This window comes from Peromyscus eremicus, chromosome 3 (genome assembly GCF_949786415.1).
Source record: "Peromyscus eremicus chromosome 3, PerEre_H2_v1, whole genome shotgun sequence".
In the NCBI taxonomy this organism is placed as follows: domain Eukaryota; kingdom Metazoa; phylum Chordata; class Mammalia; order Rodentia; family Cricetidae; genus Peromyscus; species Peromyscus eremicus.
In genome coordinates this window covers 103,240,298-103,266,810 of record NC_081418.1, presented here as the reverse complement: position 1 = coordinate 103,266,810, position 26,513 = coordinate 103,240,298, and the positions used below count along the sequence as shown (strand labels likewise).

Genomic DNA, 26,513 nt, shown 5'->3' with positions numbered 1-26,513 from the left:
TTTTACTGGTCTGTTCACTTTTCCTTTGCATATTCTTCATGTGGGACAATTTCCCAAACCCACATCACTTTCCCTGTGACTTATTTCCTTATATACAGAAAGTCAAGTGTCTCTGAATCAGTCTGTGTTTTCATTGTGCAAAAGGCGATTTGGGTCCACTATACAACAGGTTATCCTAGGACACTGACGGGGCAGCCACCCTTACCTTGTCTGATTGAAGAAGGTGTCTTAAATGATACTGCTGAGGGTGGAGCATTTCTGTCCTGTCCCCTGACTTCCAAGGTTAAGCTCTGCTAGGCTGGTGTAAGCTGGTAAGGCTCACCTAGGAGGGGACGGTCCTGGGGATTTCTTTTCTATGGTTTGCTGAGGCGTCTTCACCAGAATGGCTCCCCATGATTAGTCTAGAAGTTATCATGTATATTTTTTTTACATCATACATAATTTAAAGACTTTTACACCACATGTATTTGATTTGTATGTCTGATTGATAAAAGTGTGGTGCAACATTGGGGGAAGAATGCAGAAATATTGTCTGTGTCTCTCCTGGCCAGGTAGTACTTGTGATGACATGATGGCATGCCCCATTCTTGGTCTGTCTTCTGGATGAAGGAGGCTTCTCTGGTGGTCACCTCCAGAAAAATAAGGTTCTCCAAGGGTTCCAAAGCCCCATCCAGTAAAGTTGTGGTTTTATGAGACCCTTCCCATTTTCCTAAATCAGGGTTTGCAAAGTCCCATGAAGATAATAGAGTCACTGTCTGGTTACCAGTGGAGAAAATGTACTGTTTACAGAGTCTTGCAATGAGCTGTGTGGAAGAGTTGAAGATTTCTCCTCTCTCTCTCTCTCTCCCTCTCCCTCTCTTTCTCGTAGATTTTGTTTCATTTTGTTTCTGACCTCTGCTTACTGAGACTGAGATTAAGCCATTAAATCCATATGTTATATAAAGAAAATGACAATGCAAAGGGAATAATTCAGTGAAACTCATTTAAACCTGAATTAGTACCATTATTACTATAATTCTTACATTATTGTTGTTGTTGTTGTTTTCGAGACAGGATTTCTTTATGTAGCTTTGGAGCCTGTCCTGGAACTCATTCTGTAGACCAGGCTGACCTCAAACTCACAGAGATCCACCTGCCTATGCCTCCAGAGTGCTGGGATTAAAGGCTTGTGCCATCACTGCCCAGTTCATTATTATTATTATTATTATTATTATTAATCTTATAAAAATTTAACTTTTCCTAAGGTTGCTATAGAATTTTATTTAGGAAATCTCTATTTTAAACAATTTATTTTATCTTACGTGTACAAGTATTTTGCATGCATATATGTATTTTCACTACGTACATGCCTGGTGCCCGTGGACCTCAGAAGCAGCTTTTGGATCCCTTGGAACTGGTGCTGCAGGGGGTTTGGGGCTGCCATGTGGGTGCTGGGAACTGAACCTGGGTCCTCTGCAAGAGCAGCAGTTGCTCTTGACCATCGAGCCGTCTCTCCAGATACTGTTTCTAACTGCTTAAACTATCTGCCTTCGCTCTGATTCCTTTCCTTCCATTTATTTATTTTGTGGGGGAGGAGGAAGAGGAGGAGGAGGTATGCAGGCCACAGCACACTTCTTGGGGTCCTTGGAGTTGGTTCTTCCCTTCCAGAATGTAAATCCCGGGAGTCAAACTCCCATCGTCGTGATTGACAGCCAGCCCATCTGCGCACTGAGCCGCCCCGCAGGCCTTTTGCATTGAGCGCATTGCTGGTGCTGCGTGTTCAGGACCTTGAACACTTCTGCTTTCTCTTCCTATCTTACAAGTTCCATGGTCTAAACAATATAAAACCAGCACACACCCTCGAATTTCAGATGCTAGTTACTATATGACTAGACCACATGACTGTTACACAATTCAGGAGTATGATACTTGAATTCAAGTAAATGCTTGCACTATATGAGGAAGAATCTTCCAGAAGATCCTTTATCAAATCTTCTGGTGTACATCTGGGGCTTGGGCCTCCTCAGTCTGAGAAATATCACTGTTTCCTCAAAGAGGCATGGGATCCTAGATGCCTGTGCAGCCCATCTTTTAGGATGAGTTTGATAATTTTTCTTTCCTTAAAACCCTACAAGGGGAATGGCCATGGATCTATTGTAATTATAATTCTATTTCTGTTTATTAATCTTCACATGCCAGAGGAGAAAAACCCCAGACCATGTTCCTGCCAGTATCTGATAACTGGACGCTTCTCATGGGGCCTTTTGTTATGCTGTAACATGAACACATATCTCAGATGCAGTTACAAAATGGGATTCACAGAAAAGGCAAAAATGCTACCAGAGTGCTCTGGAAAAGGGTTGCACAGACACTTGACTGCTTTCATATTTAATCTTTTCTCTGTTTCAGGCAAGGCAGAGCTGATCAATTGTTTTTAAAACTGCATTCACTCTCCCAAGTCACAAACATAAGGAACCTCATGAGAATAAAGCCAGCAGCAGACACTTCCACAGCTCACCCTGTGCAGGAAACACTGCCATGCTTGGCACATAGACTTCATCTTCTTTCACACCTAGGGTTTCCCTGACACAGGCACACGACTGTCCATGTGTTCTAGAGGAGGTGACCGCTGCTCAGTCTCAGAGTGCTCAGGGTCACGCTCAGAGGAAATGGCAGACTGTGGGTAGAATGTGGAGCAGTCTGGATTCAGAGTTCCCGCTTCCTAGTGCTCCCTGCAGAACCACACGAAGAGCACTAGGTCTGCAGCAAGTGAGCAGAGCACAGAGAGACTGGAAGGTAACGACTCTGGGCCTATTTGACCCAAGGACACTGTTTCATGCCAGGGTCTCATTTCTGATTTCTTGCGATCCTCACTGAACTTCCTTAAAAACTGTAGGGCTGTTATATCCCTGACAATCAAGATGCTGCAGATGAAAGACAAGTTGCTTTTGCCTCAGGAAACCTCAAATATGAAGCGATAGGAAAAGCAGTGCTTCTATGACCCAGGGCAATTTTTAATACAGAAGAAAGCTTCTATACTGATGGGGTGTAAGTGTCGGAACAACAAGGAGAGCGGGGATGGCTACTGGACAGTTGGAGGTGGAGGTGACAGTGAGTGGAATAAGGCTGAACTGTGAATCCCCGACAGGTCTCCCTGAGGTCACAATGCTGTCACTGACTGAAATTGATGAGCGAGGCGAGATTTGTGATATGGAATCTTCTTGCTGTTCTCCCCCCACAGTTCCTACCTGCTTCTTTCAGCCATAAAATGAATAAAACCAATGAACTGCCCCATTACACCAAGGCAAGAAACACCATTTACTCTGAAGCTGGAATCGGCATCTTAGGCAACAGTGTCCTTCTCTTCCACATCCTCAGACTCATTCGTGGGCAGAGGCCCAGACTCACTGACCTGCCCATTGGTCTCTTGGCCCTAATCCACATACTGATGCTGCTGGTCATGAGTTTAGTAGCTACAGACATTTTTATGCCTTGGAGGAGATGGGGTGACACCACGTGTAAACTTATTATGTCCTTGTACAGGTTTTTTAGGAGCCTCTCTCTGTGTGCCTCTAGCCTGCTCAGCATCCTCCAGGCCATCACCCTCAGTCCCAGAAGCTCCTGTCTAGCAAAGTTCAAACACAAATCTCCACACCACATGTTAGGGTGCCTTCTTTTGCTCAGTGTCTTCTGTACATCCATTGGCAGTCCCCTCATATCACACGTGATTGCGACCCCTAATCTGACCTCATCTCATCTTACGTACCTCACTGAATCTTGCTCTCTTGTGCCCATGAATTACTCTGTTCAGCACACATTTTATATACTGTTGACCTCCAGGGATGTCATCTTTATGGGTCTCATGGCCCTCTCCAGTGGGTACATGGTGACTTTCCTCTGCAGACATAAGAAGAAGTCCCGTGTTCTCCACAGCACCAGCCTTTCCTACAAACCATCTGCAGAACAAAAAGCCACTTGGACCATTCTGTGCCTCATGAGTTTCTTTGTGGTGATGTACACCTTGGATAGCATCAGTGCCTACTTAAGAAGTATAAATGATGATCCCATGTTTTACTGTATGTCGATTCTGATAGGCCATGGCTATGCCACTGCGAGTCCTTTTTTAGTCCTCAGCACTGAAAAAAGTGTAATTAACATTTTCAAATCCATGTATGAGAGGGCAGTAAACACGTGGTTGTTTAAGGATGGGTGTGTTCCCTTAAGATGAGCTGGTGTACAGCCACCAGAGCGACGCATTGTGGTGTGGCGCGTATGAGCTTCCTTTAAAGTGAAAATGCAGAGGTATTCTTTTTTTAGTTTTATTTTTTTATAATTTTTCAAGATTTATTCATATGGTGTTCTATCTGCATGTATGCCTGCATACTAGAAGAGGGCATCAGAACCCATTATAGATGACTGTGAGCCACCATGTGATTGCTGGGATTTGAACCTGGACCTCTGGAAGAGCTGCCAGTGCTCTTAACTGCTGAGCCATCTCCCCAGCCCCCAGAGTTATTCTTTTTATTTCTGTTAAACCTATTTATTGTGATATATGTGGATGGCAGACATAAAAGAAAAGCCACATGCCAGATACATACGTGTTTTATACTCTCCAGGATGTCTTCAAGGGAGACATAGAAAATGGATCTTACATGTCATGGCCTGGATTACCCACACTACTTATAAATATCTGACAGATGTGATAGGCTTCAGTCATTCAACTTCCTCAGCTGTCTCTGTTTTGCCAAATTAGGTATGGAAGCACTTATTTTTATAATCATCATATAACCAAAATACACATACACACACACAGAGGGAGAGGGAGAGAAAGAGAGAGAACAGAGACTGAGACAGACAGAGAGACAGAGACACACACAGAACAGAGACATATATATATATATATATATATATATATATATATATATATATATATAGAGAGAGAGAGAGAGAGAGAGAGAGAGAGAGACAGTGAGAGAGAGAGAGAGAGAGTATAAAGCAGTATAAAAAGCAGTCCTAAGGATGGATAAACAAATCACAGTCTCTACACAGGGCTTTAAAACAAAGGGGATTCTGCACCTGGTACCACACAGATGAACATGAAGTCATCGTGCTGACTGATTAAGAGTCACATAGAATGGATTCTGTGTGGACTACTTGGAGCAGGAAGAGCTGAGAGACTTCCACAGATAGAGACAGAGCAGATATCATTCTCAGCTCAGGAGGACAGCCAAGGGCGACTGGCTGGGTGGAGGAAGAAGAAGTGTTACAGATGGTGGGTAAAGACATAAATGACTCCAAGCAGCATGCTTAAGATGGGAAACGCTTATATGTGCTTTATCATCATAATAAATGTGTTCAGTTACCTTAACCCAGATGCAAAGTATATGCTCCCTGAAATAAAAAAAGTGAAAAGACTCTTGAGTGCCAAAATGTAATTTTACAAGTTTTAAAACACAGAAGACTTTTCCCAAACGATGAACATTTTCTAACAGTCCGACTCTTAGCCTCAGTGTCTCAGAGCAGCAGAGAAGTTCTTCCTAGAGCTTCAGGAGGCAGCACTGCCTCTGCTCAGCCTTTGAGAGATCTTCAGTCCTGCTAGCCTTGGCTACAGGGAGGTAAGGCCAGCCTGGGCTGTATGATAACCTGCCTCAAAAGCAACAAAATTTAACGGTAAAAAGCTCTCAGCCTCCTCTTAGCTCCAAGAGCTGTGACTTTCTGGATCAAGGGTTTCTTGTGACATTAAACTCTGAAAATCAGACATGTGAAGTCACCCAGCAGGACAGCCATCAATGCCGTGGAAGCAAGAGACTTGTCATGCATGTTTAATTATAAAACATCAAATGCTGCTGCAGGTATACCTTACAATGTGACATAGAATTATGTGTCATTCGATATTTCAGAAGAGCAATTCAAGGATATGTGACAGACTAAATACCACTTAATTATAGTGACATCGTGACAGCCACATACATATTTTGATTACATAGTTCTGCTTTTAGGATTTTTATTTAAAGAAATAACTTTAAAACTGGGTCGTGAGCTGGATATTGTGGTGCACACCTTTAACCCCAACACTTGAGAGGCAGAGGCAGATGGATCTCTTTGAGTTTGAGGCCAACCAGGTCTATATAGTGAGTTCCAGGACAGCCAGAGAACAGAGTGAGACCCTGCCTCGAAACAAACAAACAAAAACAAAACGAAATGAAGTGGGTGACAGAAGTGGACAATTTGGAAAAACATTAAATTAGGTTGAGTTTCTACACTTTGAGCCAGATATTAACAAAATGTACATCGTTAGTTGACATGACAGGATATTTGCAACCATTAAGAGGTCAAGAACACGGGAGGAAATGAAGGAAACGATCCAGGTGGTACATGTAGGAAAGACAAGAAGATGCTGAGACATGTGGGTGCGTGTCTATTGTCCTAGCATTCAGGAGGCTGAAGTGCCAGGGTCACACATTCAAGGCCAATCGTGGCTGCACAGTCGGTTCTATTCCAGCATTCACTCCCATGTCTCAGAAAGAGGGAAGAAGACATGGGCACGCCCTTTCGCAACTAAGACATACCTTAGTAAATTAGCACGTGAGAAGATTCGGTGGATCTAGGTGAGCAACATCAAAGCCACAATGAGACACGTGGGTCATCAGAACAGCATCAGTCAGCCACTGACCATCAGCGGGAAGACAACTACAGAAGATTTTGAGGAGACTGTGGTAGATCTTGCTCCACCACACACTCACCACATGAGCCAGCTGTTGTTCTGCTCACTCCCGGTTCTGCACAAGTCATATGAGAATGTGATGCATGCTGGCCTTTCCTGTAGCATTCTTCACAGTCACTGTAAAGTGAAGGAATGGAATTCACAACACAGGAATGGAAGGACAGATGGACTTCCACACAACAAATTCCTGTGCAGCAAGAGAGAAGAGTAGGCGAGTGATAAAGCAACTCGAATTAACTTCCAATGCATCTTATTAGGTGGAAAGAGACTGCAAAGGCAGTGTTTACTGGGTCACTTCATAAGATAATCCTTAAAAGGAACAGCAGCTAACAGATAACCGGCTGATGCAAAGGATGTGTGTGAATGAAGAAAAAGTGTGCATACAGAGACCTTCAAGATGACAGTCTGTTCTGTATTTGTCTAAACTCTTAGAATTTCATATCAAAAAAGGTGAACCTCAACATTTATAACCCCTAAAAAGAAAGAATATTTACTAAGTGATGTTTTCTGTGGAAACGATGAGGTCAAAGGTGAAGGACACTGTGCAGCTCCATATAAACAGTGTACTCTCAGCAGAAAGATCTTGACTGTTGGCTTGTTTACTTGTTTGTTTGTTTTTAGAGAGTGTCTCAAGTAGCGCAGACTGGCATCGGACTTTCTGTATAATCAAGGGTGGCATTGAACTTCTCATCTTCCTGTCTTCACCGCCTGAGTGTTAAGATTACAGGCTTGTGCCAGTATACCTGGGTAGCAAATTAACGTTTTGTTTTGAGACAGGGTTTCTCTGTGTAGCCCTGACTATCTTGGAACTCATTCTGTAGACCAGGCTGACCTTGACCTTGGAGATCTGCTCTTTCTGCCTCTTGAGTGCTGAGATTACAGGCGGGTGCCGCCACCATCCTGTTGCAAATTAATTTCTTACCTATGTAGTAGATAATAATTCTAAAACGGCTCCTCTGGATGAACAATAAACAAACAGATGGTCTAGGTTACACCCAAACTCTGAAAATATGTGTCCACACCCCTCTCCCTGTATGTGACTGTTGCCAGCAGCACTCTTCACAGTCACTGTCAAGTGTGAGGAATCACGGACTCCAGCACAGGAACACACAGGCAGATGGAGTCGACACTGAACGCCTACAGAACAAAACACATCTTACCTTCACCAAGTGAAAGGAGACAGACTGTAAGAACCGTGGTGTAATTGTTTCACTCATGTAACGTTCTTTCTGAGGAGCATTATAGGGTAGACAAAGGATGAGTGATGTGAGGGTCAGGGCAGAGAGAAGTAGACTGATCAAAAGGAGGTGCAGTTGAGAAATCTCAAGGTGACGGACTGCTCTGTATTTGATGGGGATATGGGAACAAGTCTATATATTTGTTAACACACACAATTTTGTATTACAAAGGGTGATTCTCGAGGTTTTAATCTTCAATAAAAGAAACGGACATAAGAATCTTTGACAGTGTGTTTTTCCTGAAAATTATAAACCTGTGTTAACATAAGCTGTGAGACTCCATACCAACATGGATTCTCGGTAGCAAATGTGTTTCTTACAGAGGTAGGAGTTAATGCTCAAGGTTGCCACCACGGTTGGCAAGAAGAACATGAGGACTCTCATTGTTGGAGAGTGGAAGAACAAAAAAACAAAGGAAATTAAAACCCCAGTTGTATTGCACTATAACCTGAGATATAAATAAAAAACCAGCTGGGCAGTGGTGGCGCATGCCTTTAATCCCAGCACTTGTGAGTTTGAGGTCAGCCTGGTCTACAGAGTGAGTTCCAGGACCGCCAAGGCTACACACAGAGAAAATCTGTCTCAAATCCCGCCCCCAAGATTTATAAATAAATAAATAAATAAATAAATAAATAAATAAATAAATAAATAAATGTGAAATCAGCTTATCTTAATAAAGAGACAGATGGATAAAATTGAGAAATCATTTAGATACTCATGAATCAAAACTGGGGGTGGGCAATATGCCTAATAAACCTTATCCAGGTCCATTTGTTGAGATGTACTAGAGAAACAGTGGATAGTAATATCCAGATCTCAATCCCTCAATACCAAGACCAGAGTATCCTGCCTGAAAGTTGGACTACAGAGAAGTCCCAGGGCTTCTTTCCCCTCACAGGAAAGCTGATGTGCTGTAGGGTATGGTGGCTTTGCCTATAATCTCAACAATTAAAAGATTATATTAGGATACAGGAGGATCACTTAGCAAGTTCAAGTCCAGGCTGGGCTATGGAGTGAGTTCAGGACAGCCTAGATTACAGAATGAGACTCTGCAGAAACCAATCAATCAACAGTGTATCCACCTATCCTGGGGCGTGCTGGCCAGACATTTGGTGAGTCCTATGCCAATGAGAGACAGTGGCTCACAGAAGTAAACAGAGTTCCTAAGGATGATACCTGAGATTGTCCTCTAGCCTCCTCCATATTCATGTGCACATGCACATGAATACACACACACACACACACACACACACACACACACACACACCACACACACACACACAGAGAAAGAGAGAGAGAGAGAGAGAGAGAGAGAGAGAGAGAGAGAGAGAGAGAGAGAGAGAGAGAGAGAGAGATACAGGAATCTCTAGTTCCCAAGACACATGTGGGTGAGAAAGTTAGCTCAGTGGTTAGGAGCAGCTGCTGCCCTTCCTCAGGATCCTAGTTCAGTTCCCAGAACCCCCATGAAGTGGCTCACAGCTGCCTGTAACCCCAGCTACAGGGGATCCAACACTCTTTTTGGCCTCCCGTGGGCCTCTGCACTAATACATACACACACACACACAAATAGTAATAAATCTTAACTGAAAAAGACATTACATTATGAACTCCAGATGCTGGACACGGAGCTATACGGATTTGGCGTTTATCCTACTGGATTTTGGTTCTCTCTTAGTGTGATTATTTTGTGTTTTGATTATTCTGTCAGGAAATTAGAATATTTACTTTGGTTTTTTATTCGATGAAAGAGACTTTGGACTTTTTAAAGTGTTGGACTTTTTAAAGACCGTGGGGACTTTTAAAGTTGGACTATAATTTACATTATGAGATAAATATGAGACTTTGGGGGAAAAGGCCCGATGGTGATATCTTTAACTGATGTGTTTTTATGTCAATATGATAAAGGGTAGAGTTGGGATGGTTAGTTTTGTCAACTTGACACACTCTAGAATCATGTAGGACTGGGTCTCAGTGAGGGACTATCTAGATCAGGATGGCCTGTGGGCCTCTCTGTGGGAGTTTATCTTGATTCATTAATTAGCTAGGAGAATCCTCCCACTGTGGCTGCCACCCTCCTCTGGGCAAGGGATCTTGCAGAGATCTGCAGAGGACAGAGCAGCTAAGGGCAAACACACGTGCATTCACTTTCTCTGTTTCCAGACAGCCGATGCGATGTGATGGGCTAGCTTTGTGCTCCAGCCACAATGTGATGGGCTAGCCTAGTGCTCCAGCCACCATGCCTTCCCAGCTGGTAGTGATGGGCATTCTTTCCAGTTTGTGAAGCATGGAGATTTCACACACACACACACACACACACACACACACACACACACACACCTAGGAAGAATATAACTAAGCATGGGGGAGAAAATGAAACCTCACAATTTGATTTAAAAGAAATTTTGTCAAGAAACAAGAACAGAGTATCTGATTTTTACCTAATAGTAGCTTGGGTAGAAAGTAATGGAGTTTTGGTGGAGGAATACTGACTGAATTTTCTGTTACAAGGTTTATAAAACTCAGTCTTTGAAAGAAACAAAACACCTTGCACCTCAGAAGAGTTCCCCAAACATCTCAGCAATAATAGTAGTAGGAAAACCAGAAGCGAATTCAGACCTTCACCTGGCTTCTGAGAAAAACCATGTGGTTGGCTCTGGTGCACTGAAGCATGTCAGGACTGAATGCCTTGATGATTCCTCCCCTTGTCATAGCTGGAAAATTAGTTCCACACAGAGTTCACTGACAGCTGCACTAAAGTATACGCTGCTTATAAAATTAACGTCAGGGGCTTTCTAAAAGTTCCTGTAACCAAGCCAGTGGACCAGCAGGCCAGCATGCAAGGGGACATTAGCCAGAACCTTAAGTACGCACATTCTGGCGCCACCTAGTGTCACATGGGAGGTCGGCAGTTTTAAGAGGGAATGAACTGGGAGAGGTGTGTGTTACAGCTCTGAAGGGAAAGAGGTTAGCTCCCCTGGTGGCATCAGCCAGCATCCACCACTGAGGTGGTTACATCATCACCTGCCGCCACGTGCCTTTCCCCCATCAGCTATGTGACAGGGGCACACTTTAGAAGGGCCCACCAGTCACCGTTCCCTCTCTCACCTCTCTTGCCTGTTCTCTTGGTCTTTCTGCCTCTCTCATGCCCCCACTCCGACAACGTGGCCTTTCGCTCTCTGACTCTTCCCCTCCCCCAATAAACCTCTTGCACTAACTGTTGTGCATGGAACGTTTGCTTAGTTTCATACCTTGGCAGGCAGGGCTTGCCAAAAGGCACCCACTTTAACTTTTTTTTTTTTAAAATTTTTATTTTGCAATACAATTAAGTTCTACATACAGGCACAGATTCCCTTGTTCTCCCCCCTCACGCCCCCCTCACCTTCCCCCCAGGCCGCCCCCCATTCCAATCTCCTCCAGGGCAAAGCCTTCCCCACAGACTGAGATCAACCTGGTGGACTCAGTCTAGGTAGGTCCAGTCCCCTCCTCCCAGGCCGAGCCAAGCGACCCTGCATAGGCCCCAGGTTTCAAACAGCCAACTCATGCAATGAGCACAGGACCCGGTCCCACTGCCTGGATGCCTCCCAAACAGATCAGGCCAATCAACTGTCTCACCCACTCAGAGGGCCTGATCCAGTTGGTGACCCCTCAGCCATTGGTTCATATTTCATGTGTTTCCGTTTGTTTGGCTATTTGTCTCTGTGCTTTATCCGACCTTCGTCTCAACAATTCTCTCTCATATAAACCCTCCTCATTCTCGCTAATTGGACTCCCAGAGATCCACCTGGGGCCTAGTCATGGATCTCTGCATCCAGATCCCTCAGTAGTTGGATGAGGTTTCTAGCACGACAATTAGGGTGTTTGGCCATCCCATCACCAGAGTAGGTCAATTTCGACTGTCTCTCGACCATTGCCAGCAGTCTGTTGTGGGGGTATCTTTGTGGATTTCTGTGGGCCTCTCTAGCACTTTGCTTCTTCCTATTCTCATGTGGTCTTCATTTACCATGGTCTCCTATTCCTTGTTCTCCCTCTCTGTTCTTGATCCAGCTGGGATCTCCCGCTTCCCCAAGCTCTCTTTCCCTCGACCCTCGCCCTTCATTACCCTGACTCATGTCCAGGCTGTTCATGTAGATCTCTTCCATTTCTCCATCACTGGGTGATCCCCGTGTCTTTCTGGGGTCCTGTTTTCCAGGTAGCCTCCCTGGTGATGTGAGTAGCAGTCCAGTCATCCTTGTTCCACATCTAGTATCCTCCTATGAGTGAGTACATACCATGTTTGTCTTTCTGAGTCTGGATGCAGAGATCCATGGCTAGGCCCCGGGTGGAGCTCTGGGAGTCCAATTAGCGAGAAAGAGGAGGGTTTATATGAGCAAGAATTGTTGAGACCAAGGTTGGATAAAGCACAGGGACAAACAGCCAAACGAATGGAAACACATGAACTATGAACCAATGGCTGAGGGGTCCCCAACTGGATCAGGCCCTCTGGATGGGTGAGACAGTTGATTGGCTTGAACTGTTTGGGAGGCATCCAGGCAGTGGGACCGGGTCCTGTGCTCATTGCATGAGTTGGCTGTTTGAAACCTGGGGCCTATGCAGGGTCACTTGGCTCAGCCTGGGAGGAGGGGACTGGACCTGCCTGGACTGAGTCTACCAGGTTGATCTCAGTCTTCGGGGGAGGCTTTGCCCTGGAGGAGGTGGGAATGGGGGGGTGGGCTGGCGGGAAGGTGAGGGGGGCGGGAGGGGGGAGAACAAAGGAATCCATGGCTGATATGTAGAACTGAATTGTATTGCAAAATAAAAAAAAAAGAATTGGTCTTAATAATAAAAACCCAGAGTCAGATATCACGGTAAATGCTGAAAGAGCAGAGAAGTAAAGGAGCCAGCCAGTTACCTCTTATCTCTATGAGAATCAGGCTGAAAAGGGGCTGAGCTCCTGTCTCCTCCCACCTTATATTACTGTCTCCATCTCCCTAGTGCTGGGATTAAAGGTGTGTGCCTCCATTGCCTGTCTCTGTTTCTCTTTTAGACTGGATCAATCTCATGTATCCCAGAGTGGCCTTGAACTCCTGATCTTCCTGCTTCCTCCTCCCAAGTGCTGGGATTAAAGGTGTGTGCCACCACTGCTTGGCCTCTATGGTTAACTAGTGGCTAGCTCTGCACTTTGAACTCCAGGTGTTTACCCCCAGAGACCACTAAGGAGTCAGTTTCTGATGCAAGCACACGAGGGTCTTTTTATTGTCGGGTTTGAACCTGGACCACTGCCTGGCAGATGGAGGGAAATGCAGTGGCAGTGGTGGGCTCAGAGGTAGGAGAGTCTTTAAAGGAAAAAAACATAAGCTAGGAATTACATGCCTTGGCTTTTTGGGATTGAGTCAAAGGATATGGGGCAAGGTGATTTTTCAAACTATTGGTGTTTTGGCACAAAACCACATTTGAAACTATTGGGTTAGACTCTTGGCATGAAACCATAACCTGCTGACAGGATATCTGGATATACGTAAGGGCTGTAAACCGCCAACAGGATGTCTGCAGGAGCATCTGGATCTTGTTAAACTTTACTGCCCTGTTTCTTAATTGGCTGCTTCTAGGGTATCTGTTTGAGTTGTCATGGCACATTCCTGAGGTTCTTCCTGGAACTGAGTACAGCCCCTGGTCACCAAGTAGTCTAAGATGGTGGCCCTTCCCTAAGATGGAGTCCATAAAGTCAAGTCTAGGCCTTCATATTGCTTTATTTGTTAGAGCACAAACAAAATATTACCTACCACAAACAGGTTGAACTCTGATCTCTACACACCATGAGACATAGGTGTCTATATTCACAGACATGAACACACACACACACACACACACACACACACACACACACATACACACACCAAAATATTCCCCCTAAAGTTAAAAAGGGACAAGAATATTGATAAGTTTTGAACTCCCAGTTGCTGGGAGATGGAGCACAGCTCAGAGCTGGCGTCACAGGCAGATGGAGCACAGCTCAGAGCTGAGGTGTCACAGGCAGTTGGAGCACAGCTCAGAGTTGGTGTTACAGGCTGATGGAGCACAGCTGAGGCTGACCCATGCCTGAGCTGGACTCCGTTCCCTGAGGAGCAGGAATGGCCAGCCTCATTCTCCCTGATGAGACAGGAAGAGGCCGTGCTTTGTCTGAGTGGAACACTGATATGCCCTGTGTTTCAGTCTCCTGTGCAGACATGGTGCACACACCTGCACCCAGGACTCAGGAGAGGGAGGCAGGAGCGTGTTTAGTTCAGGAGCAGCCTGGGCTACTCAGAGACCTTGTCGAGAAAAGCAGTCATTTCAGGGAGACCCTCAAATAGGTATTAGAATCAGAAAACAGTACTTTAACACAACTATTTTCAATGTTTGATATTAATACAGACATAATGAATGGAATGATTAGTAACTTCCAGAGAGAACTGCAAACCTAGGAGGAACTAAAAGGAAATAAGACTATACATTTACAGTTTAAAATTGCCTGTGGATGGGTCTGGGAGGATTGGAAACTCTAAAAGAAAGCGCCAGAGATCTTCTAATCAAGGTGGCAAGTGCCCATTGTCGGGAAGAGAGGATTAAATGGAAGCTTTTGGATGTGAAGTGAGAGTAAGTTGTTGAACAACCCTCTGAACACATGTAATCAGGAAGGGCTCATCCAGGAAGGAGGAAGCTCACAGTCTGTTGTTACTGGGAAAACAGGGTCACCACAGTCCAGCCTCATCCTGGACCCTGCACTTCTCTGCCTGTAGCAGATCAGACTTCTGTCTTACCCTCTGGCATGGTGTGGCATGTAGATCACCCATTTACATCTGGTACTCTGTCCCTATACAGTTCCTGGGAAACTCTGGAGATGGGGATCTGTAGGTGAGACTACTCTTTGGAGAAGCCAAAGAATTGCTCTTTGGAGAAGCTGGAGAGGTCTGAACACACATGCCAGCTCTACTATGACTTGCTGTGTGATTACAGGCAGGAGAGTCTACCTCTCCAGGTCTTCATTTTCCTAAGTGTGTGTGTGTGACAGAGCTATAGGCTTGTGTGTGCTCGTGTGCCTGGGGACTCCCTCTTGTGTGCATGTGGAGGCCAGAGGTCATCTTAGGTGTCATCTATTTCTCTCCACCTCATTTGTTGAGACACGGTCTCTAACTGAACCTGAGAGTCATTGTTTTAACTAGTCTGGTGGGGCAGTGAGGTCCCCTTCTTGGTGCTTGGATTACAAACATGTGCATACATGCCCAATCTTTACTTGTGTGTTGGGGATCTGATCTCTGAACCTCATGCATGTATAATAATTATTTTATCCAGTGAGCCATTTCCCAACTTGATCCCTGATGTTAATACATGCTCCATGGGGAAGAAGTGTAGGCATCCCAGGAAGAGGGTTGCCTATCACACAGTGTAGGGAAAGCACCCTTGGAACCATGAGAAGTCATGGGAGGCCCAAGAGTCCTCATCCCAGATTAGAGGCATCAAAATTGGTTTGAATTAAGTCTAAGGAGAAAAATTATAAAACTTAGGGTTGTCTATATGACAAACTTTTTGATCCCTCCCTCAGCAAGGGAGCTCAGATAAAGTTTGTGCTTAGCTCTCCCTAGATGGCTGTTATCCAGGACACAGGGAGTAAGATCAAAGGCTTGGAAGATGCTCCACTGGGATGTCATGTCTCCAGGTTCCCCAGCGGGAACTTGTCACCTTGCACAGACACTAAAATTACATGCCACAGAAATACATTAAAAACTCCCCTCATCTAAGCCTGTGCAGGATCTCCTCAGACAGAGTCCTCCCCTGCCACGTCCATCTGGGTAAGTGCTCTGCACCCAAGTGCAGCATCAGAAGGTGGTCAGGTCCCAGGCAGGCTGTGGGATGAGGAGCAGTGGGGCTCAGGGAGGTTTTCAGCATCTGCAGAGGAAATGCTGAGCTCTGACAGCGCCTCAGCACGGGGACTGTGTGCTGCACGGCAAAGAGGGTGTTTTCTTCTTAGGATATTTCCTAAGTTAATTTTTCATCGGAGACATCAGTGTTTTATTTTTACATGTTTGTCTGAATTAAGTGACTCATTACATCCAATGTTCCTCATATACAGTATATTTTATTGATTTAAACTTACATATTGTTATAAAAGTATTTATAACATGACTCCTATATTTTGAGTGATTAAAAAGGATTCTAGGGTGTCTGTAAGGAAATGTCCTTCCTTGTGTCAACATTGTCTAGTAGAGGACAATGTCACATTACTTGGAGGTCCCCACCAGTATTTTCTCCTGAAGTCATTTTCTTCTGATTCAGTTTCAGAAATCATACATCAATGCTCTTGGCTCACTGTATGTGCACTACACAGTAAGACATGTCCTTGGAGGGGATCTCAGTGGCTGCAACACTCAATATTAACTGTACCGTGAACACAGTAGTAGTTTTCCCTCTTGGGTGTAGTAAAGAGCCAGGATTCAAATTCCAAGAGCTTGAGAGGAACGACAACTGTGTCCGTTAATCTGTCCTGTGTTCAAGTCACTGAGAAAGTGTCCCTTCCAAACACCCTGACAGTGGAGTGCTGGATTCTCAATTTGTTTAGAATAGAATGCAAAATGTTAGTCAAGCCTCGTACTGTCCTGCTCTGTGCTTAGCGTTCAGATTTTCTCAGTCTGGGTCTTTTCATAAATCATCAGAACAGACAAACACGAGCACCATCTTTCTTACAGCTAACACACAGAGACTAAGAAGAGAAGGGAGAGACAGCCGTGCAGCAGACAGCTGGTCTTGGCCGTTGTTTCCTCCTGAGCTGAAGACCAGCGGGGGTCTGTTGCAGGCTGTGGATCTCTGGGCTGACAGTGGGGTCAGAGAGGAGGATTCTCTGCAGCTTCCTGCTACTGTGTTTCAAAAGAGCACTTTCCTCTCCTGCTGTTTCACGGTGTAGTAAAAATATTAGTCAATGTAGATGTAATTCTGAACCGTCTTATTAAATAAGAAACACAGAGCCAAATAAGGAGTTAAAAGCCCAAGAGGTCAGAGCACTAGTGAATAGCCTTTAGCTTACCAGCTGCTGCCGTCCTTCCCCTGAGAAAGAGACCTACTTCCTATGTGTCCGTCTTTTTAAAAAAAATTTTATTTTATAATTTAATTTAATTTTACATATCAGCCATGGATTCCCTCGTTCTCCCCCCTCCCGCACCCCCACCACCTTCCCCTCAGCCTACCCCCATTCCCTTCTCCTCCAGGGCAAAGACTCCCTTGGGGATTGAGTTCAACCTGGTAGATTCAGTCCAGGCAGGTCCATTCCCTTATCCCAGGCTGAGCCAAGAGTCCCTGTATAAGCCCCAGGTTCCAAACAGCCAGCTCATGCACTGAGGACAGGTCCCGGTCCCACTACCTGGATGCCTCCCAAACAGATCAAGCTAATCAACTGTCTCACTTATCCAGAGGGCCTGATCCAGTTGGGGACTCCTCAGCTATTGGTTCATAGCTCATGTGTTTCCATTCGTTTGGCTATTTGTCCCTGTGCTTTTTCCAATCTTGGTCTCAACAATTCTCGCTCATACGGTGTCTGTCTTTTTATTGACTTTCTGTTCTGCCTTCTCATTGGTTGTAAATCCAACCACATGACTTCTTCGTCACTGCCTGTCTATGCAGATCTCCATGTCTCTATGGTTGGTACTTGGATTAAAGGCATGTGTCACCAAGCTGGCTATATGCTTGAACACACAGACTCTGCCTGCCATGTGATCAGATTAAGGGCATGTGCTACCACTGCCAGACTTCTGCTAAATGGCTTGCTATTAGCTCTGACCCCCAGGCAACTTTATTTATTAACACACAAATAAAATCACATTTCAGCACAAATAAAATATCACCATAAGTCAATATCCTGGCTGCAAGTCTGAACCCGGAGAAATAACCACACTCATTTCAGTGAAAAGATGACAGGGATTAATTCCCAGGATACTTTTCAAGAGTAGCAGCCATTTCCTAGCCCAGATATTCGCTAGGCATTTGCTATGGCATTCCTGTAATTCCTGTACTTTATGGCCTCTCTGGACATAGAACTGACATCTGCTTGGTGATGGCCTTCCTTCCCTGACACACCAACCATCTCCCTAGAGTCTCCCTAGTTTTCCAGATAGAATTAGGCAAAAAAACAAAACAACAACAACAAAAAAAAAAAAACCCAAAAAACCCCACAAAAAACCAGTACACACTGCTCAGTTCCACCCCACCCAATCCCACTTGCAGATGGAAGAGCCAGTTCCCCCTTCCAAAGCCGTCTGTCCATTTTACATGAACTCACAGAGGGGACTAGAGTGTTGACAACATGGTAAAGGTGAGCTGTGTGAGGATGACAGATACAAGTCCACTGTTTTGTGAATGTAAGAGTGGACAGGTACCATTTAGTCTTGATATGACCGTGCTCTTTACCCATCCTCTCAACACCAGGAGATGGGCAGGCTGATTCCATGTTGGGGAGGAAACAGATGAGTCCTTCCGACCTGCTTCTCCCTGGATCAGTGCACCTACTGGGTCATAGGCACCCCATCCTGCAGTGACATCTGCTGAGGGATTTTCTCCTCCCATTCCACTCTACTTCCAACCAGTTCACAAGTTCAAGTCACTGTCCTGAGCACTGGTCACTTGTTTGAGGCCATTTGGTGATGTCAGGCACTGCCAGGCTCTCCCCGAGTGCAGGAGCTTCAGGATGACACTGTGTCTGCAGTCAAGGCTTTTTGAACTCTGCAGTGCTGGGCAAGCTAAGCCTCTCATCTTTCAGGGGACATCCCTACAGCTGCCTCTAACAGGAGAAACAGTCGCTTCTCCTTTCTCGAGTATTCCGTTTTACTGGTCTGTTCACTTTTCCTTTGCATATTCTTCATGTGGGACAATTTCCCAAACCCACATCACTTTCCCTGTGACTTATTTCCTTATATACAGAAAGTCAAGTGTCTCTGAATCAATCTGTGTTTTCATTGTGCAAAAGGCGATTTGGGTCCACTATACAACAGGTTATCCTAGGACACTGACGGGGCAGCCACCCTTACCTTGTCTGATTGAAGAAGGTGTCTTAAATGATACTGCTGAGGGTGGAGCATTTCTGTCCTGTCCCCTGACTTCCAAGGTTAAGCTCTGCTAGGCTGGTGTAAGCTGGTAAGGCTCACCTAGGAGGGGACGGTCCTGGGGATTTCTTTTCTATGGTTTGCTGAGGCGTCTTCACCAGAATGGCTCCCCATGATTAGTCTAGAAGTTATCATGTATATTTTTTTTACATCATACATAATTTAAAGACTTTTACACCACATGTATTTGATTTGTATGTCTGATTGATAAAAGTGTGGTGCAACATTGGGGGAAGAATGCAGAAATATTGTCTGTGTCTCTCCTGGCCAGGTAGTACTTGTGATGACATGATGGCATGCCCCATTCTTGGTCTGTCTTCTGGATGAAGGAGGCTTCTCTGGTGGTCACCTCCAGAAAAATAAGGTTCTCCAAGGGTTCCAAAGCCCCATCCAGTAAAGTTGTGGTTTTATGAGACCCTTCCCATTTTCCTAAATCAGGGTTTGCAAAGTCCCATGAAGATAATAGAGTCACTGTCTGGTTACCAGTGGAGAAAATGTACTGTTTACAGAGTCTTGCAATGAGCTGTGTGGAAGAGTTGAAGATTTCTCCTCTCTCTCTCTCTCTCCCTCTCCCTCTCTTTCTCGTAGATTTTGTTTCATTTTGTTTCTGACCTCTGCTTACTGAGACTGAGATTAAGCCATTAAATCCATATGTTATATAAAGAAAATGACAATGCAAAGGGAATAATTCAGTGAAACTCATTTAAACCTGAATTAGTACCATTATTACTATAATTCTTACATTATTGTTGTTGTTGTTGTTTTCGAGACAGGATTTCTTTATGTAGCTTTGGAGCCTGTCCTGGAACTCATTCTGTAGACCAGGCTGACCTCAAACTCACAGAGATCCACCTGCCTATGCCTCCAGAGTGCTGGGATTAAAGGCTTGTGCCATCACTGCCCAGTTCATTATTATTATTATTATTATTATTATTAATCTTATAAAAATTTAACTTTTCCTAAGGTTGCTATAGAATTTTATTTAGGAAATCTCTATTTTAAACAATTTATTTTATCTTACGTGTACAAGTATTTTGCATGCATATATGTATTTTCACTACGTACATGCCTGGTGCCCGTGGACCTCAGAAGCAGCTTTTGGATCCCTTGGAACTGGTGCTGCAGGGGGTTTGGGGCTGCCATGTGGGTGCTGGGAACTGAACCTGGGTCCTCTGCAAGAGCAGCAGTTGCTCTTGACCATCGAGCCGTCTCTCCAGATACTGTTTCTAACTGCTTAAACTATCTGCCTTCGCTCTGATTCCTTTCCTTCCATTTATTTATTTTGTGGGGGAGGAGGAAGAGGAGGAGGAGGTATGCAGGCCACAGCACACTTCTTGGGGTCCTTGGAGTTGGTTCTTCCCTTCCAGAATGTAAATCCTGGGAGTCAAACTCCCATCGTCGTCGTGATTAACAGCCAGCCCATCTGCGCACTGAGCCGCCCCACAGGCCTTTTGCATTGAGCGCTTTGCTGGTGCTGCGTGTTCAGGACCTTGGACACTTCTGCTTTCTCTTCCTATCTTACAAGTTCCATGGTCTAAACAATATAAAACCAGCACACACCCTCAAATTTCAGATGCTAGTTACTATATGACTAGACCACATGACTGTTACACAATTTAGGAGTATGATACTTGAATTCAAGTAAATGCTTGCACTATATGAGGAAGAATCTTCCAGAAGATCCTTTATCAAATCTTCTGGTGTACATCTGGGGCTTGGGCCTCCTCAGTCTGAGAAATATCACTGTTTCCTCAAAGAGGCATGGGATCCTAGATGCCTGTGCAGCCCATCTTTTAGGATGAGTTTGATAATTTTTCTTTCCTTAAAACCCTACAAGGGGAATGGCCATGGATCTATTGTAATTATAATTCTATTTCTGTTTATTAATCTTCACATGCCAGAGGAGAAAAACCCCAGACCATGTTCCTGCCAGTATCTGATAACTGGACGCTTCTCATGGGGCCTTTTGTTATGCTGTAACATGAACACATATCTCAGATGCAGTTACAAAATGGGATTCACAGAAAAGGCAAAAATGCTACCAGAGTGCTCTGGAAAAGGGTTGCACAGACACTTGACTGCTTTCATATTTAATCTTTTCTCTGTTTCAGGCAAGGCAGAGCTGATCAATTGTTTTTAAAACTGCATTCACTCTCCCAAGTCACAAACATAAGGAACCTCATGAGAATAAAGCCAGCAGCAGACACTTCCACAGCTCACCCTGTGCAGGAAACACCGCCATGCTTGGCACATAGACTTCATCTTCTTTCACACCTAGGATTTCCCTGACACAGGCACACGACTGTCCATGTGTTCTAGAGGAGGTGACCGCGGCTCAGTCTCAGAGCGCTCAGGGTCACGCTCAGAGGAAATGGCAGACTGTGGGTAGAATGTGGAGCAGTCTGGATTCAGAGTTCCCGCTTCCCAGTGCTCCCTGCAGAACCACACGAAGAGCACTAGGTCTGCAGCAAGCGAGCAGAGCACAGAGAGACTGGAAGGTAACGACTCTGGGCCTATTTGACCCAAGGACACTGTTTCATGCCAGGGTCTCATTTCTGATTTCTTGCGATCCTCACTGAACTTCCTTAAAAACTGTAGGGCTGTTATATCCCTGACAATCAAGATGCTGCAGATGAAAGACAAGTTGCTTTTGCCTCAGGAAACCTCAAATATGAAGCGATAGGAAAAGAAGTGCTTCTATGACCCAGGGCAATTTTTAATACAGAAGAAAGCTTCTATACTGATGGGGTGTAAGTGTCGGAACAACAGGGAGAGTGGGCATGGCTTCTGGACAGTTGGAGGTGGAGGTGACAGTGAGTGGCATAAGGCTGAACTGTGAATCCCCGACAGGTCTCCCTGAGGTCACAATGCTGTCACTGACTGAAATTGATGAGCGAGGCGAGATTTGTGATATGGAATCTTCTTGCTGTTCTCCCCCCACAGTTCCTACCTGCTTCTTTCAGCCATAAAATGAATAAAACCAATGAACTGCCCCATTACACCAAGGCAAGAAACACCATTTACTCTGAAGCTGGAATCGGCATCTTAGGCAACAGTGTCCTTCTCTTCCACATCCTCAGACTCATTCGTGGGCAGAGGCCCAGACTCACTGACCTGCCCATTGGTCTCTTGGCCCTAATCCACATACTGATGCTGCTGGTCATGAGTTTAGTAGCTACAGACATTTTTATGCCTTGGAGGAGATGGGGTGACACCACGTGTAAACTTATTATGTCCTTGTACAGGTTTTTTAGGAGCCTCTCTCTGTGTGCTTCTAGCCTGCTCAGCATCCTCCAGGCCATCACCCTCAGTCCCAGAAGCTCCTGTCTAGCAAAGTTCAAACACAAATCTCCACACCACATGTTAGGCTGCCTTCTTTTGCTCAGTGTCTGCTGTACATCCATTGGCAGTCCCCTCATATCACACGTGATTGCGACCCCTAATCTGACCTCATCTCATCTTATGTACCTCACTGAATCTTGCTCTCTTGTGCCCATGAATTACTCTGTTCAGCACACATTTTATATACTGTTGACCTCCAGGGATGTCATCTTTATGGGTCTCATGGCCCTCTCCAGTGGGTACATGGTGACTTTCCTCTGCAGACATAAGAAGAAGTCCCGTGTTCTCCACAGCACCAGCCTTTCCTACAAACCATCTGCAGAACAAAAAGCCACTTGGACCATTCTGTGCCTCATGAGTTTCTTTGTGGTGATGTACACCTTGGATAGCATTGGTGCCTACTTAAGAAGTGTAAATGATGATCCCATGTTTTACTGTATGTTGATCCTGATAGGCCATGGCTATGCCACTGCGAGTCCTTTTTTAGTCCTCAGCACTGAAAAAAGTGTAATTAACATTTTCAAATCCATGTGTGAGAGGGCAGTAAACACGTGGTTGTTTAAGGATGGGTGTGTTCCCTTAAGATGAGCTGGTGTACTGCCACCAGAGCGACGCATTGTGGTGTGGCGCGTTTGAGCTTCCTTTAAAGTGAAAATGCAGAGGTATTCTTTTTTTAGTTTTATTTTTTTATAATTTTTCAAGATTTATTCATATGGTGTTCTATCTGCATGTATGCCTGCATACTAGAAGAGGGCATCAGAACCCATTATAGATGACTGTGAGCCACCATGTGATTGCTGGGATTTGAACCTGGACCTCTGGAAGAGCTGCCAGTGCTCTTAACTGCTGAGCCATCTCCCCAGCCCCCAGAGTTATTCTTTTTATTTCTGTTAAACCTATTTATTGTGATATATGTGGATGGCAGACATAAAAGAAAAGCCACATGCCAGATACATACGTGTTTTATACTCTCCAGGATGTCTTCAAGGGAGACATAGAAAATGGATCTTACATGTCATGGCCTGGATTACCCACACTACTTATAAATATCTGACAGATGTGATAGGCTTCAGTCATTCAACTTCCTCAGCTGGCTCTGTTTTGCCAAATTAGGTATGGAAGCACTTATTTTTATAATCATCATATAACCAAAATACACGTACACACACACAGAGGGAGAGGGAGAGGGAGAGAGAGAGAACAGAGACTGAGACAGACAGAGAGACAGAGACACACACAGAACAGAGACATATATATATATATATATATATATATATATATATATATATATATATATATAGAGAGAGAGAGAGAGAGAGAGAGAGAGTATAAAGCAGTATAAAAAGCAGTCCTAAGGATGGATAAACAAATCACAGTCTCTACACAGGGCTTTAAAACAAAGGGGATTCTGCACCTGGTACCACACAGATGAACATGAAGTCATCGTGATGACTGATTAAGAGTCACATAGAATGGATTCTGTGTGGACTACTTGGAGCAGGAAGAGCTGAGAGACTTCCACAGATAGAGACAGAGCAGATATCATTCTCAGCTCAGGAGGACAGCCAAGGGCGACTGGCTGGGTGGAGGAAGAAGAAGTGTTACAGACGGTTGGTAAAGACATAAATGACTCTAAGCAGCATGCTTAAGATGGGAAACGCTTATATGTGCTTTATCATAATAATAAATGTGTTCAGTTACCTTAACCCAGATGCAAAGTATATGCTCCCTGAAATAAAAAAAGTGAAAAGACTCTTGAGTGCCAAAATGTAATTTTACAAGTTTTAAAACACAGAAGACTTTTCCCAAACGATGAACATTTTCTAACAGTCCGACTCTTAGCCTCAGTGTCTCAGAGCAGCAGAGAAGTTCTTCCTAGAGCTTCAGGAGGCAGCACTGCCTCTGCTCAGCCTTTGAGAGATCTTCAGCCCTGCTAGCCTTGGCTACAGGGAGGTAAGGCCAGCCTGGGCTGTATGATAACCTGCCTCAAAAGCAACAAAATTTAACGGTTAAAAAGCTCTCAGCCTCCTCTTAGCTCCAAGACCTGTGACTTTCTGGACCAAGGGTTTCTTGTGACATTAAACTCTGAAAATCAGACATGCGAAGTCACCCAGCAGGACAGCCATCAATGCCGTGGAAGCAAGAGACTTGTCATGCATGTTTAATTATAAAACATCAAATGCTGCTGCAGGTATATCTTACATATGTGACATAGAATTATGTGTCATTCGATATTTCAGAAGAGCAATTCAAGGATATGTGACAGACTAAATACCACTTAATTATAGTGACATCGTGACAGTCACATACATATTTTGATTACATAGTTCTGCTTTTAGGATTTTTATTTAAAGAAATAACTTTAAAACTGGGTCGTGAGCTGGGTATTGTGGTGCACACCTTTAACCCCAACACTTGAGAGGCAGAGGCAGATGGATCTCTTTGATTTTGAGGCCAACCAGGTCTATATAGTGAGTTCCAGGACAGCCAGAGAACAGAGTGAGACCCTGCCTCGAAACAAACAAACAAAAACAAAATGAAATGAAGTGGGTGACAGAAGTGGACAATTTGGAAAAACATTAAATTAGGTTGAGTTTCTACACTTTGAGCCAGATATTAACAAAATGTACATCGTTAGTTGACATGACAGGATATTTGCAACCATTAAGAGGTCAAGAACACGGGAGGAAATTAAGGAAATGATCCAGGTGGTACATGTAGGAAAGACAAGAAGATGCTGAGACATGTGGGTGCGTGTCTATTGTCCTAGCATTCAGGAGGCTGAAGTGCCAGGGTCACACATTCAAGGCCAATCGTGGCTGCACAGTCGGTTCTATTCCAGCATTCACTCCCATGTCTCAGAAAGAGGGAAGAAGACATGGGCACGCCCTTAGCAACTAAGACATACCCTAGTAAATTAGCACGTGAGAAGATTCGGTGGATCTAGGTGAGCAACATCAAAGCCACAATGAGACACGTGGGTCATCAGAACAGCGTCAGTCAGCCACTGACCATCAGCGGGAAGACAACTACAGAAGATTTTGAGGAGACTGTGGTAGATCTTGCTCCACCACACACTCACCACATGAGCCAGCTGTTGTTCTGCTCACTCTCGGTTCTGCACAAATCATATGAGAATGTGATGCATGCTGGCCTTTCCTGTAGCATTCTTCACAGTCACTGTAAAGTGAAGGAATGGAATTCACAACACAGGAATGGAAGGACAGATGGACTTCCACACAACAAATTCCTGTGCAGCAAGAGAGAAGAGTAGGCGAGTGATAAAGCAACTCGAATTAACTTCCAATGCATCTTATTAGGTGGAAAGAGACCGCAAAGGCAGTGTTTACTGGGTCACTTCATAAGATAATCCTTAAAAGGAACAGCAGCTAACAGATCACCGGCTGATGCAAAGGATGTGTGTGAATGAAGAAAAAGTGTGCATACAGAGACCTTCAAGGTGACAGTCTGTTCTGTATTTGTCTAAACTCTTAGAATTTCATATCAAAAAAGGTGAACCTCAACATTTATAACCCCTAAAAAGAAAGAATCTTTACTAAGTGATGTTTTCTGTGGAAACGATGAGGTCAAAGGTGAAGGACACTGTGCAGCTCCATATAAACAGTGTACTCTCAGCAGAAAGATCTTGACTGTTGGCTTGTTTACTTGTTTGTTTGTTTTTAGAGAGTGTCTCAAGTAGCGCAGACTGGCATCGGACTTTCTGTATAATCAAGGGTGGCCTTGAACTCCTCATCTTCCTGTCTTCACCGCCTGAGTGTTAAGATTACAGGCTTGTGCCAGTATACCTGGGTAGCAAATTAACGTTTTGTTTTGAGACAGGGTTTCTCTGTGTAGCCCTGACTATCTTGGAACTCATTCTGTAGACCAGGCTGACCTTGACCTTGGAGATCTGCTTCCTCTGCCTCTTGAGTGCTGAGATTACAGGCGGGTGCCGCCACCATCCTGTTGCAAATTAATTTCTTACCTATGTAGTAGATAATAATTCTAAAACGGCTCCTCTGGATGAACAATAAACAAACAGATGGTCTAGGTTACACCCAAACTCTGAAAATATGTGCCCACACCCCTCTCCCTGTATGTGAGTGTTGCCAGCAGCACTCTTCACAG

General features: G+C 44.6%; 2 protein-coding genes across 2 annotated transcripts; both read left to right on the top strand.

The window, feature by feature from the left end:
• Positions 1-3,247: 3,247 nt before the first annotated feature.
• LOC131906457 (vomeronasal type-1 receptor 54-like) lies at positions 3,248-4,207 on the top strand. Its single transcript, XM_059257091.1, has one exon. It carries the CDS (start codon positions 3,248-3,250, stop codon positions 4,205-4,207), a length of 960 nt encoding a protein of 319 aa, XP_059113074.1.
• A 17,806-nt stretch (positions 4,208-22,013) lies between these two features.
• On the top strand, positions 22,014-22,973 carry LOC131906456 (vomeronasal type-1 receptor 54-like). The gene has a single exon (XM_059257089.1). It carries the CDS (start codon positions 22,014-22,016, stop codon positions 22,971-22,973), a length of 960 nt encoding a protein of 319 aa, XP_059113072.1.
• Positions 22,974-26,513: the final 3,540 nt, after the last annotated feature.

Coding starts and splice junctions, on each gene's coding strand:
- LOC131906457 (XM_059257091.1), top strand. CDS start 3,248: ATGAATAAAACCAATGAACTGCCCCATTACACCAAGGCAAGAAACACC.
- LOC131906456 (XM_059257089.1), top strand. CDS start 22,014: ATGAATAAAACCAATGAACTGCCCCATTACACCAAGGCAAGAAACACC.